General features: G+C 40.2%; 1 protein-coding gene across 10 annotated transcripts in view; it reads right to left on the bottom strand.

The window, feature by feature from the left end:
- MAP2K5 (mitogen-activated protein kinase kinase 5) overlaps positions 1-15,073 on the bottom strand; it is a 249,466-nt gene that overhangs the window by 232,331 nt on the left and 2,062 nt on the right. For all 10 annotated transcript variants that reach the window (XM_032864619.1, XM_032864618.1, XM_032864617.1 and 7 more), the window contains exon 2: positions 10,701-10,749. In XM_032864619.1, coding sequence (XP_032720510.1) covers positions 10,701-10,749 — 49 coding nt within the window. The remainder of the gene's footprint in view (positions 1-10,700; positions 10,750-15,073) is intronic.

Raw genomic sequence — 15,073 nt, forward strand, 5'->3', positions numbered from 1 at the left:
TAAATAAAATTTAAAAAAAAAAAGAATTTGTGAAGAGAGGGTACAGATTCCAGAAAAATCATTTAATTCACAGTCTCTCTCAATCAGAAATAACACAACAAAAGAAGAGTTCTCTAAGCTCTCAAAGCCAGAGCTTGAACCTTAATGGTTTCTTAAAAAAAAAAAGATTCTGGAATTCCATGAAATCTCTGAGTGATTATTTCAGGAAAATAAATAAATAAATAAAACAAAACAAAAAACCTGTGAGGGAAGTCAGCTACCAGAATTTCTTGCCTAGCAGTTCCATGAAAAGGAGTTACGAAACACTATAAGGACACTTGGCTCTAAGTAGACAGGAAAACTGAGGCCAAAAGGCCCAAATACCCAACCTAGGGATAAAGTGTTGGTGCTGTTCCATAATGCATCTGACTCAGAGAGAAAGATTTCAGTTAACTTGAAGGAGGCATTCTAATAAAGCCTGGGGATAAAATCAGACTTACATGACACAGTGATTAATGGTTCTTATGGATTATTAAAGGACTCCATTTTATATAGGTATTGGTTTTCTTTGCAAATTGCTTTTTGGGTGACTGAGAGACTCTTTGCTATTTGTGATCAGTAGTTTTAATGAAGACTCCTATTCTTGTCAAAGAGAAAACGGAGTTGGAAAAGTAATCCCACCTATAAGATTGATGATTCCGGCCAAAACACAAAACCCAAGCTATCTGTCCCTGTGATGGCAGTCAAACCATTTACTTGCCTTGACACTTAAGTAAGAATACACTTGTCTGTAAAGACAATAAATTCCAAAGACATCCAGATGGCCAACAGACACATGAAAAATGCCCGCCATCACTCATCATCAGGGAAATGCAATTCAAAACCACGATGTGTTATCTCCTCACACCTGTTAGAGTGGCTATCATCAAAAAGACAAAAGACACCAACTGTTGGGAAGGATGTAGAGAAAACGGAGCCCTTGTGCACTACTGGTGGGAATGTAAACTGGTGCAGCTACTGTGGAAAACAGTACGGAGGTTCTTCAAAAAAATTAAAATAGAACTATCATGTGACCTAGCAATTCTATTTCTGGGCATCTATCCAAAGGAAACCAAATCACTCTCTTAAAGAGATACATGAACCTCTGTGTTCATTATGCAAAATAGTCAAGATACAGAAACTACATAGGTGTCTACCAACAGATGAATGTCTAAAGATGCGGTATACATATACAATGGAATATTACTCGGCCACGAAAAAGAAAGACACATGTCATTTGCAACAACTTAGATGAACCCTGTGGAGGGCATTATGCTAAGTAAAGTAAGTTAGAAAAAGACAAATACTGTATGATACTGCTTATATGTGAAATTTTAAAAAGCCAAACTTAAGGGCACCTGGGTGGTACAGTTGGCAAAGTGTCTGACTCTTGGTTTTGGCTAAGGCTGTGATCTCAGGGTCATGAGATCAAGCCCTGCATCAGGCTCTGTACTCAGTGTGCAGAATCTGCTCAGGATTCTCTCTCTATCTGCCCCTTCCCCCTCTAAAATAAATAAATAATTTTTTTTTTAAAGTTAAACTTAGAAAAACAGAGTGTAATTATCAGGGGCTGGGGCAGGGGCAAATGGGGAGCTTTTGCCAAAGGATATGAATTTCCAGTTATAACAAGGTCTGGGGATCTAATGTAGAGCATGGTGATTATAACTAATAACACTGTAACATACTTTTTAAAAGATTTATTTATCTGTCTGAGAGAGAGAGAGAAAGCTTGCATTCGAGGGCAGAGAGTCTTAAGCAGACTCTGTGCTGAGCATGGAGCCCTTTGAGGGGGCTCAATCCCAGGACCCCGAGATACGATCTGAGCTGAAACCAAGACTGGACATTTAAAGGCCTGTGCTACCCAGGCGCCCAACACTATGACATATATCTGAATGCTGCTGAAAGTAAATCTTAAATATTCTGACCACGAAAAAGAAATGGTAATTCTGTAACAGGATAGAGATGTTAGCTAATGCTATGGTGGAAATCAGTTTGGAATATATAAGTGTATCAAATCAGCAGGCTGTATACCTTAAATTTACACAATGTTATATGTCAATTATATATCAATAAAGCTGTAAAAAAATATTTTAAAATAAAGACAAAGGGGGGCACCTGAGTGACTCAGTCAGTTGAGCATCCAAAGCCCGGTTTCAGCTCAGGTCATGATCCCAGGGTCGTGGGATCATGCCCTAAGTCAGGGTCCATACTCAATGGGAAGTCTGGTTCAGATTCTCTCCCTCCCCCTCTGCCTCTCCCTCCACTCACTGGTGCTCTCCCTTCCTCTCTCTCAAATATGTAAATAATCTTTAAAATAAAGACAACAAATTGACAGGTATTAGAAGTATTGAAGGATAAAGTAGGAAGACCTACCAAGCAATGTGGTGTAACAATAATTTAAAATAGTTCTCTGTTGAAAGCTGGACACACACAGCCCTTCCAGCTGACTCTGGCTATTTGCCTATCAAACGCTTAGCTATAATATGAACACTAAATGGAACTGCAGATCATAAAAACTTACTAAAGTGGCACAGAGAATTTCAAGGTTATAAATATGTTGTTGAAGAACACTAGAAAGTAGTGGTACTAAGTAAAGAGAAGTAGAGAAAATAATTTGAACTTTTTGTCTTATACACAGAGGTTCTTTACCATCTGACCAAAAAAGCATTACTAGATATGACCAAGGGGGGGGGGTCGGTGTATGCAATAGATCTGATACACTGGTTCACAATGAGAATTCCAGACTTCTCTAGTTGCCTGGAGCACAGTAATATGATTTTCCAGCACATTAGGGAAGCAAAAGTAGAACCAGAAAGTCTATGTACTGGCTGGATTTTGTTAATGTCACTTAAAATGGAGGAAAAAATCCTAGCAAGATACCAAATAGAGTGCAGCAGATGGTAAACAAATATTATGAAGCAATCTTCACAAAATCTGCAGTGTGTCACAAATATACAAAATGGCAGAGTTTGGGAAAAGAGAATCATAACAGGCCATATGTTGTTAGCAATTTTATTTGAAGCAACATGCAATCCAAAAGAGAAACCAAGAGGAGGATCATAAAGGCCCAATAGAGGAGAGGCAGCCTCAGGTAAGGGGTGGTCCGAATGGCAAGCACAGTGCCTATCAAGGCAAACAGCAGGCAACCTGGCAGACGCCACGGAGCTCTCAGCCACAGAGCACCCACTGCAGGGACAGGGCTCAAATGGGCTTTCAGGAGAAACAACCCAGCTTCTGCAAAGAGCAACAGAAAGTTAAGGCAATATATTATATGTCATTTGTCACACTCTTTCAGTGCTAGGCGAGTCAATTAGAACTACAGGAAAGGCATTTTCCCAAGACAAGAGGAAAGAAATGCAAACACAACTGTGGAGGTCAGAAAAGACATTCAACAAGAAATTATCAGAAAGATTGTTGAGTTTATAGAGCCCTTCTCAGGTATGACATCTAAGATGTGGACAGGGCCAGAAGTCTCAGTTTCTATGGCGAAATCGTCTCGGCCATGAATTTTAATTTTGCTCCGCGTCCCTGCCTTCTGTTTCCTTCTTCACTTCTTTGCTCCCTTCTTCTCTCCAACAAATATGTCAATGGCCACTATAGCAGCCTTGCCCTCCTGAAGCTTACACTCCAGCTGAGACAGACTGAAGGGGATGAGGAGGTGAGCAGCACGGGTATCTGGGGAAAGGTGTTCGAGGCAGAAGGAAGAGCTAATGAAAAGGCTTTGGAGTAGAATACTTGGTATGTTCAAGAGACTGGGAGAAAGGCAGAGTAGCTAGCACAGCATGAGAGCTGGGAGAGAAAGAGAGGAGTTCAGAGAAGCAGCGCTGTGGCAGAATTGGGGGCAGACGAGAAAAGGCAGGACCTCGGAGGGCATTTTAAGGACTTGGCTTTTACTCCTGAGTAAGATGGAAACTGGAGGGTGCTGAGTGTTGTGATCTCACTTCTAAAGGATCACTGGCTGCTACGTGCAGAACAGGCTGTTTGGAGGCAAAAGCAGAAACAGGGAGACCAGTTAGGAGAAACCACTGTCCTAGTCCATGTGAGAAATAATGGTGGTCTAAAACCAAGATGACATTCTGAGCAGTCATCATATGCGGGATATATTTTAAAGCCAGAGCTAATGGGATTTTCTGATGGATGAGATACAGGGTTTGAAGACGTGTCCTTCATTCCTTCAACTATCCATCCACTGCACTCCCGAAACATACTGAGTGTCTACTGTGTGCCAGGTACTATGATAGGGTTTCTAGGGACTCAACAATGGCAGTATTGTCTAGCGCCTTCCAGGAACAACTAGCCTGGTACTTGAATGAGGACTTGAACTTCTTAATTCGCATGCAAAATAACAAGACTACTAATAAAGCTACTATTCTCCTAAGACTAAAAGGGATCTGGACTTTATACATGGATGATACTGCAAACCAAAATTTGAATAAATTAAAACTCTTCAAATACTCTCAGTATCAGCATAATTAACTCTTAACCTGTTAAATAATTTTTAGACTGGGTACTATTGTGAGTTACAATTTTTTATTAAACTACTTAATTTTACTTATAAGCAACCACTTATCTTTTACACATACTATAGTTTAAGAAAATGAAATTTCATTTTTTCCAAATAATTTGATTTCCAAATATTTTATAATTAAGACTTTTCTCCAAAGCAAAAAGGGGTTCTCACCCAACTATTCTTAATGACACTACCTTTGCTGTTTGGACATGAAGAGTATATCCTACAGGTATTTCTCCAGTAATCAGCAATAGTGATTTTCTATGCTGTAAGAATTTTCAAACTTATGGGCACCTGGGTGGCTCAATCAGTTAAGCATCTGCCTTCAACTCAGGTCATGATCTCAGGGTCCTGGGATCGAGTCCCACATCTCGCTCCCTGCTCAGCGGGGAACCTGCTTCTCCCTCTCCCTCTGCCTGCCGCTCCCCCTGCTTATGTTCTCTCTCCGTCAAATAAATAAATAAAATCTAAAAAAAAAAAGAATTTACAACTTAAATAATTTGCAATTTTGCTTTGAATGGTCATATTATGCCAAATTTAAAATGATGAACTGGGGGCACCTATCTGGCTCAGCTGGTGGATTGTGCAACTCTTGATCTTGGGGTTATGAGTTCAAGCCCCACATTGGGTGTATAGAGTACTTAAAAATAAAATTTAAAAAAAAAAACGATGAGCTTGTTTTAAAATTTCCTCCCAAAATAATCTTCCAGAAATTCATAAAACAACTAAAATGAGAAGTGCAAAATGATCATGGTTGAAGAAAGATAAAGATAAAATAAAGATTTATCCTACAACCATATCTTACGAACCAAAACTCAGAGGCACAGCTTGACAAGTGTAAAGATACTTATGAAAGCTACAGGCCAAAATACATGCAGTTGGAGTACCATGGGAAAGTGGGGCCACATGGTAATTATAGGAGTAAATCAGCACTTGTCTACATAGACTTACAATGCATCTTTCAAGTCACCAGTAAGAATTTACCACCCAGCGCCACCAGCCCAACAGTCACTTTGCTGCAGTCACCTGTGTAGAGATAATCCAAGGAGAGGAGTCCATGTAACAGATCCAGGAAACTCATTAGTGGGCACAGCTGATTTGTATCGCCTCGTGTGTTGGTGCACTCATTAATCTGTTAATGAAACTGTGGAAATCAGCAGGGGTCTCTGGGCCTATATGAATGTCAAGCTCCTACAGCATATGTAGGGCCCACACATGCAAGCATACAGGCCTTATATGATAATGGAATTTAGCTTTGTCTCAGGAGTGTTCTCACATCTGGGAAAAGACAAATTATTCAATAACTGGTACGGAGTCAGCTGTCTATGTGCTTGAATAAAGTTGAATTCCCCACCTGACTCCTCCTTTCATCAAAACAGACTGGAGATGGTACATAAATGTAAAATCTTTGGACAGTTGTATTAAAAATGCAGGCTCTTTTCAGGGGGAAAAAAACCCACATTAATACACATATGAATGTATGTTTTTATATACATAGCTAATATGTGTGTGCTTAACCCTATTAAAGTACAGCAAAAAAGAATACGGATGAATGTTTTTTCAATATCTGGAATGTGGAAGATCTTCCTAAGAATGACATAAATGCAGAAGTCACAAAGGGCAATATGAAAAATCTGACCATGTAAAAACTTCAACCTTCTCCGTGGAAAAAAAAGAAGAGGGGAAAAAGACCAAAGCAAGTTGAAAAGAAAGCAGTAAACTAGACAAAAACAGCTCTAACATGTAAGACAAGGCCCCAATTTTCTCAATATTGGAAAGCCCTTAAATCAATTCAAAACCTACAATCTACAAGAAAAATGGGCAAAGGTGACAAAATGGTTCACAGAAATGAAATACATATGACCGAAAGAGCAGTGAAAAGATACTTAAGCTCACTTATAACTGATAGAAAATAAAACAACACCACAGTAATCTCCTCTGCCCTTCAAACTGACATTGACTAGGAAGTTTGCTCATAAAAAATATACCCAGATTTGGTGAGGATAGGGAGAAATGGGCATTCTCAAACATTGTTGGTGGGACTGTAAATTGGTTCTACCCTTAGAGAGCAACATGGTAATAGCTATTAAAATGTAAAACAGGGGTACTCTTTGTCTCAGTAGTTCCAACTCCTGGGAATTGATCCTACAAATATATTTCCACAATGTGGAAAGATATAAGGCAATACCATTGACTGCAGCATTTTTTCTAATACTAAAACACTGCTAACAACTTAAGATTGGTCTATCAGTTGGTCAAATAAATTAAGCCACAGCCATAAAATTAGGTATAATGTAGTCATCCGAAAGACTGAAGTTGATTTGCGCACATTGATGTTTGAAAGAGGTCCTATAGACACCCTAAGTGGGGGCAGGGGAAATTAGTTGCCGTATACTGTGTATTACATCCAGAGAAAACTTTCATAAGGATACAGAAGAAACTGTTAAATGGTGACCTGGGGAAATGGGGACTTTTAGTTTTCCTTTCATTTTTACACTGTTTAAACTCTATTTTTAAATCATCTATACCTTCTTAATTAAAAAAGAAATCAAACACTAGATATTGGAAAGTATTGTTATTTGCACTCTAATTATAAGGCGAAAGGACCTAAAAGGGCTAAGATGAAAAAGGTTTAGGGCCATCGATCTAAGAGGTGAATTCAGCACAAATGGGTCTGCCTCCCCTCTTCCAGCCTAACTCCCCTCAAAAACACTATTCCCACTAACAGAAACAGGAAAGAAGAGAGTGACTGTAGACCCTCTGCCCCCTTAGGTCAGAGGGCCTAGTCAAGTGTGGGAATCTGAATCTGGTCCACCACCAGCCAGTTTATATACCTTGCCTATGCAACAGCACAAATAATCCAAAAGCAGCAAATGATTTACTTGGCTTTAGGTCACATTAATTTTAAAATTCTCATCTGAATATGGACACACAACATTCCATTTTATTCAACAAGGGTGTTCCCACAAGGCACTAAGCTAAGCACTAAGAAGAGAACAAGAGTGAAATAAAACATGGTTCCTGTCAAGTCATTCAAAATCTAGTGAGGAAGAGAAATACACACATAGCTCATGGGAAGGTGGGCCCAATGGGTTACCTGCTCTAGCAAAGGTGGGGAGAGATTAACCCCATCTGGCTGGGGTCAGAGGCTCAGCCAACAGACGGCACTTCTCAGAAATGAAGAATCTGTAGGATTACCTCCCCCTCCTTTCCACTTATCAACTCATTTCCTTGGTAAATTTGACAACACCCTTTCTCTTGTTGCTTAATTCATCACTATATGCAATACCATCTCTTGCAAAAGAAATCAACTTGTGTTACATACATTTTTCAATATTAAACATATTACCATAAATACATCTTTGATCAAAGTTTTATTTATCTGGGAGTTGTTCCATCATAGCTATACACCACTGACATAGCTCCAAAATGTCAGCAAATTAGCCTACAAACTACATCTTTCCAAGTATTTCCTCTACATAGACTCCACTTATTAGTTCAGATCTTTGGGTCAGAACACAAGGTCATCCTAGAGCAATCACGAAGAGAGCCCGGCTAGGATTTTAACCTAGGCTAAAGAAACAAAGGACTGTTACTATTTTATCTATGTTTTGAGGTTTTGTTTTTGCCTAGAACTGGTCAAGACACAGACGGGTACAGAGCTGTTACCCTCCTTTCAGTAAAGAAGGAGCAACATCTCTAAGAACTTAAACGTAGAAATTTAAATATTTTTTCTCCTAGTGTTATATATACTTTTCAGTATTAATTATATTACCCTAAATATTTCTTTGATTAAAGCTTTATTTATTCAAGAGTTGTTCCATAAGCCATGTAAACCCATAAGCCATGTAAACTTCCAAGTCATATAAACCCATAAGTCATGTAAACAATACTTAACACGCTTCTTTTCTGCTTATGAACAATCAGAGTAAATGACTTCAAGAATGATTACAACACACAGTACAAGTATCAAAACTGGCTGAGAGAGTATATATGCTCTGGAGTCCACATGAGAAAGTTCACTTCACCACCCACTAGACTGTGAGCAAGCTACTTAGTGGAGATGTCCTTTCCTCAACTAAAATGGAGCTAATAACAATATGAGACTCTTAATCATAGGAAATAAACTGAGGGCTGCTGGAGAGGAGGGAGGCAGGGGAATGGGTAACTGGGTGACAGGCATGAAGGAGGGCACTGGATGGAATGAGCACTGGGTGTTCTATACAACTGACAAATCACTGACCTCTACCTCTAAAACTAGTAAGACACTATATGTTAACTAACTTAATTTAAATAAAATAAAACTAAATTTAAAAAAAAAACAGAGTCCTTCAAAGTACTTCCTGGGGATCTTGTGAAGGTTATATTAAATGAGATAACCATGGAATATTCTTAGCACAGCACCTGGCAACAGGGACAGATGTTTACTATCAGCCTGTCCATGAAACCCTTGGCACCACCGGAGACTTATTAAAAAGGGTATGAAAAGCTTGCAACACTAATATGTACTTCAGATACATGTACCATTTTTCAACAGTAAATAGAGTCCAGGGTGGTTAATAAAATACTGATTATTTTAAGAGTTCTACACAAGTGACTTTTAAATACACGGAATGATTGTTGAAAATATTCAAATAATAGAGAAATATAGAAAGGAAAAAGTGTGCTCATTTAGCCAACCATTCCCCATTCTAACCCTCAAGTCCACGCTCCAGGGGAAACCACTGCAAGGCACTGTGGATGGACACTCTTCAGATCCCTGTCTCTCAATACAGACAAGAAGTAGGGAGGTGGAGGGATTAGCTATTTTACCAAATGGGCTCATACCATAACATACTATTTGTTTATTCAACAAAATATCGTGGAAATTTTTTCAGGCCGATGCATAAAATCCTAACTCATTCTCTTTAGCTGCTGTTCAGTTGGTTGCTGCTTCAGATAATGGATAACTTATCAATCCACTATTCTAGGCATTTAGCTTTCCTCCAATTTTCTCCTATTAAAAATAATTGCACAGGGGCGCCTGGGTGGCTCAGTGGGTTAAAGCCCCTGCCTTAGGCTCAGGTCATGATCCCAGGGTCCTGGGATTGAGCCCCGCATCGGGCTCTCTGCTCGGCGGGGAGCCTGCTTCCTCCTCTCTCTCTGCCTGCCTCTCTGCCTACTTGTGATTTCTGTCTGTCAAATAAATAAATAAAATCTTTAAAAAAAATAAAACTAAATAATTGCACGAGGATAGTCTGTTTGAAGGGTATTCAACACAGGGGCAAGTATTTCTGCTGAACAGCTTCCTAGATGTGAAGCTGCTGAAGCCAAGGTTTTGCACATTTTATATTTCGGTAGTAAGTCCTGTCAAATTGTCCTCCAAAGAGAACATCGGTGAAAGAGAGGACACTGTACTCACTGTCATTAACCATCTGCTAAAAACCAAGAACAACAAGTACACCATAATGTAGAGAAACCATACATCTTCTCACGGAGAAGTGGCCCTCACCTTCAAAAGAAAAGACGGGAACCACAGCTAAAAATCCTACCCTATCCCTCTCCACACCAGAGACTCTTTCCATGAACTAAACTCTCATCTTAACATCCCCAGAACCTAACACCCCCTGCAATGACCTGGTTCATGTCAAAACTAGTTTTCTAATCCATCCTGCCTTTCCCAATCCCCCAAGCCAACTGTGGGGCGGGGGTGGGTAGTAAGGTAGAGGGACTCAAGACCTGAAGGGCTCCTGTCATCATGTACCGGCCAGGCCAAGCCCCATGAAACAGAATCATTCCAAGCAATGCTCACCTAAAAGCTCTACTCCGTTGCTGTTTTAAAGCAGCAATGGATTACAGTCTCTTAATCAATAATCACTGGCCTACAGGTAGTTTACACGTTTCATTTTGTCCCACAATATTATTACAGTGAGGAGCAAGAGCAGATAAAGGTCATGTTGGTAATTAAAGCTATATTATAGAAATATGCACACCCAAGATATGATTAAATAAGAAAATATTACTCAGTTTAGTATCATCATTAAACTTGCATTAATTTATAAATATTTAAATGTACCATATGATGATCATAAATAATCCATTTTTGTCAGTTTCTAAAGTCATGCAACCCATAAACCCTTTGAAAAATTACTGCAGAAAGAAACAGTCAAGAAAGTATACGAGCCAGACTTACATTCAAATGCTGTGGTTGTTGCTTCAGGCAGAACCTGGCCTATCACATCCTAAACAAAGAAAGAATAAAGAAACACAATTAGCCATCTTCTTTATTGCTAACATGTGGCAAATCCTAGAGGAAATATGAGAACCTGAAAAAGATTTTTGAAATGCTGGCATAAACTATAAAAACATTAGTTCACAATCACACTTAGCCCAGAAATCTAAGCCCAGAGTTTACATCTCTATTTGGGGGTGGGTTGGGGGGAGGCAGTTCTTTTACCAAATCTACTCTGTATTAATATCATAATCTTTCACTCTTGATTCAACAGCGTATACACACTATTTGTGCATTTAAAACACGCACACACACACACAGTTTGTTCTTGGAAAGCTGTGGAATATACTACCAATAGAAAGGTGTTTAGGAGTCAGACTAGCCTGGGTTTGAATCTCAGCTCTGTACTTAACTAGCTGTGTGACTGCTAACGAATAACTTAACCTCTCTGATTCTCCATTTGATTATCTTTCAATATGGGTCTAGTAATACTCACAGGGGTAATGCAAGAATTAACTTAAACATGTTAAACTAGCACACTGTAGACAACAAATGTAGTTTCTGATACGTAACCTCTCGCCTTGGATTCATTGTGCAAAGAGTTAAGAAAAATAAGTTTCCGTGATGTATTATTCCAATGATGATATTAACCTATAACGCCACATGTGATACAAACAATTTTTATCAACCTATACTCTTACGCACTGGAAAACATACATTTAATGACACCGCAATAGAGTGAATCTAGCCTACAAAAAAATGTTGTCTAAGGTACATAATCTGATGTCAATGTTTACATGAACGCATAAAGCTGCAATCTTGAAAATCAGTCTACAGAGACAGCTTAGTTAAAGAGGCATGGAACATCTTCAAGAAATAGCCAGTTCTGGGAAAAGTGACCCTCCATTACGTCCAGCCTAACCCAAATGGTCAGCAAACCTCGCTGCTCTTGGGGAGCTCGGCTACCACGTCCCTCCTGGGCTCTGCCAGGAACTGGCACCAGGCAGCCGGCTTTGTCAGCCGCCTGCAGTAGTTCTCAGCAGGGAGCCCACAGCCCTTCCAAGCGGGGCACTGAGCAGAGTGGGGGCTGCAACTTCCTTCTAAAGGCAGTTCTTCAGAAGCTTTTGCTGCAGTGGAAATTTGCATAATAGCCTTGCCTCTACGGTGCCTTTTTTTCCTCCTGCAAAATAAATCTGTGCATATAAAATTGATCAAAGAGAACTATCTGAGGCAGTCCTCGCTCATTAGAGCCAAAGGAGATTAATTTTTTTTCCTTCTGACTCTAGTCTTAGCCAATGAAACATCAACTCTGAGGAAGTATTTCTAAAAAATTTTAGTGTTAAAGAGATTCTGCACACTTATAAGTAGAAAGTATTTATTGACAAGTAAATGGAAACTGTAGAGCGAGTATGGAATAAAGATTACAGGCAGCTAGTGTAAAGCTTGAGTATGTGGACCAGAGCCAAAGTGCTAAGGCTGGACCGTGGCTCTGCCATTCACTAGCAGAGTGACTGAGTCTCTCTGTGCCTCCATTTTCTTCTATGTAAACTGAGATCGTGATTGTACATACCTCACAGGACTAAATGAGTTTATATCTATAAATGCTTAGAAGAGTGTCTAGCACAGGGGAAGTGCTACATGAGTGTCTGTTAAATATAACAAGTCACTATTACTGGAACGTTACAAAGCCTACCTCACAACGAAACCCTAAATTTCAGCACCCAAGGACTGGTGGATGGTCACTCATTCACTTACATCCTCCTTCCACAGCATTTACTGAGGGCCTTTGCTAGCTGGTAGTGTTGTTAAAAACAACCTGGGGGACTCCCACCCCTTATGCTCCAAGTTGAGGTTACCTCTGGTTACTTCAAGGGAACTCTGATCATCTCAATCTGGAGACGTGAACGCTATAGTAACAGCAGGCTTAATTCAGGATACTTCCTACTTACGAATAGCAGAACCCATCAAACAGCAAATTTCTAATAACTAGCTGGAAACCTCGCCTGGCGGCAATGGTATCCTTTGCCCATCAACATAAATAAGGAGCCCCACAGCTTTTACACCTAATGTGGGGAAAAGGAGAAAGAAAAAGCAAATTTGCTTGAGAGAATCATGTGAGCACAACCAACCACCTTGTTTTGTTAAAGCAAAGAAAGTGGGGCTTATGATGCCAAAGGGCTAAAAAGCTTCAAAATTAGGTAATACTTACTGGTCATTTCTAAGCAGGACACATTTCAAAATTTTATGTAATATTTTCCAGTTATATTTTAAGTTACTTATCCCACCCCCCCAAAAAAACCATCTTAAGTCTCAACATAACATTTACCTAAAGAAGTTTTCAAAAGAAAACTTAAGTTTAAATATCTTAATGGTGATTTCTTTTTTTTTTTTTAAGGTTTTATTTATTTATTTGACAGAAAGAGATCACAAGCAGGCAGAGAGAGAGAGAGAGAGAGGTGTAAGCAGGCTCCCTGCCCAGCAGAGAACCCAGTGTGGGACTCAATCCCAGGACCCTGAGATCATGACCTGAGCCGAAGGCAGAGGCTTAACTCACTGAGCCACCCAGGCGCCCCTATGGTGATCATTTCTTGATCCTTTTCTTCTCTGTACTTTTAATAAATCCATCAACTATGTGATGGATCAAAAGTATAATTAAGCATCTACAACATGCCTGGACTAAAAAGATCACAAAAGCTGTAGGCTACAGAAGAGTAAGATTCAGGAAGATGCTGGTGTGGTCACAGAGATAAAGACAAACCTAAAAGAGTAACAAAAGGGCACTCACAGTATGATAAGAGCCAAACAAAAGACATAAATAGCCAAGTATTTGCTAACTCAGGAGGCAGGAAAAACATCAAAGGCTCAGTTTAGAGAAAAATTTCACAGATGAGGGGAAATCTGAGCTGGGACTTAGGAGACAGGGTTCAAACAGCAAGAGGATTAAGAGGAACATTCTCTCCTCCCATTGCCTAGTTGAGATCTCCTGCACAATCTTACCAAAACTGGGGGCTGTCTCTACAAGAAACAGAACACAGAAAACTGAAAAACAGATCACCAAATGTCTCTGCCCTCGGAGACCAGTAGGCCTCCTTCACACTGCAGCCAGCCCCTAATTATTCAGATGCAGAACAAAGCCCCAGAGAAGTGGGGTGACTTCTCAAAGGTCTCCCAGCTGCTTGATGGAGCTGTGACAAGAGCCCTCAACCACAACCCCATGTCCAAAACACGCTCAGGTACAAATGCCTTGGGGACCACAGGCTGCTTCTGGCTTCTGTGGCTGGTGCAGCCCAAAACAAGCTGTGTGGCTTGAGCATTTTCCCCCTCTGGGGTTCATGCTCCTTCATTTGAAAACTGGAGTGAAGCGTTATATTAGATAAATGGGATGCTTCCAGATTTCACTGGGCTTTAAATTTTAAGGGTCTAAGCCAAAGATGCTGAGGTATCTGTTGGTTTTTTGCCAATTTCTTGAGGAAGAGATAAGATGACCCTAGAGAAGAGACCACAGGTGTCCACCAGGATCTGGGCACGCAGTTCACAGAGCCTGCTCTCAGGAGCGCAAGAGAGAGCACAGCACACATTGCTAAGAGCCCTTCATCAAGCCTTCCTGAGAAAGCATGCTCCTCCTGGGCTTACCTGCGCACACACGAACGCGTGAAAACACATGGCACTCTGAGCTCTGGGTGGTGGGACCCTTTGTGCAAAGTTTACTTTAAGGCCTGTCAGCCTGGAGGCAAGGAATCATTGAGAGATGCCTGAGAAACAAAAGACTCAGGCCCTGTCCCTTATATTTTAACAATACTTATAAAAGCGCTTACTACATTCTAGATTGTTCTAAGTGCTTTATGTATATCAACTCCAGTAGTCCTTCTACTCTGTCAGATGGGCACTATTTTTATCCTCCACCCTCCACTTTTTTTTTTTTTTTTTAAACACATGAAGAACTGAGACACTTACCCCAGGTGAGTCTGGTAAGACTTGCAATTTAAACCCAGGGAGTTTGGCCCAGAGTTTGGGTTTTTAAACATTGCACCATTCTATTTTATCTTTTTTTAAGATTATTTATTTATTTATTTGATAGACAGAGATCACAAGTAGGCAGAGAGGCAGGCAGAGAGAAAGGGGGAAGCAGGATCCCCGCCGAGCAGACAGCCCAACGAGGGGCTCGATCCCAGGACTCCGGGATCATGACCTGAGCCGAAGGCAGAGGCTTTAACCCACTGAGCCACCCAGGTGCCCCACACCATTCTATTTTAAATAATACCTTCTGTTATTTCAAAAGAGAAAAGTGAAAGAAAGCTCACATCTTTCTCATCACAGGCACGATCTCAATCTTT

This window comes from Lontra canadensis, unplaced genomic scaffold (assembly GCF_010015895.1).
Source record: "Lontra canadensis isolate GAN:19392208 unplaced genomic scaffold, GSC_riverotter_1.0 scaffold28, whole genome shotgun sequence".
Lineage (NCBI taxonomy): Eukaryota > Metazoa > Chordata > Mammalia > Carnivora > Mustelidae > Lontra > Lontra canadensis.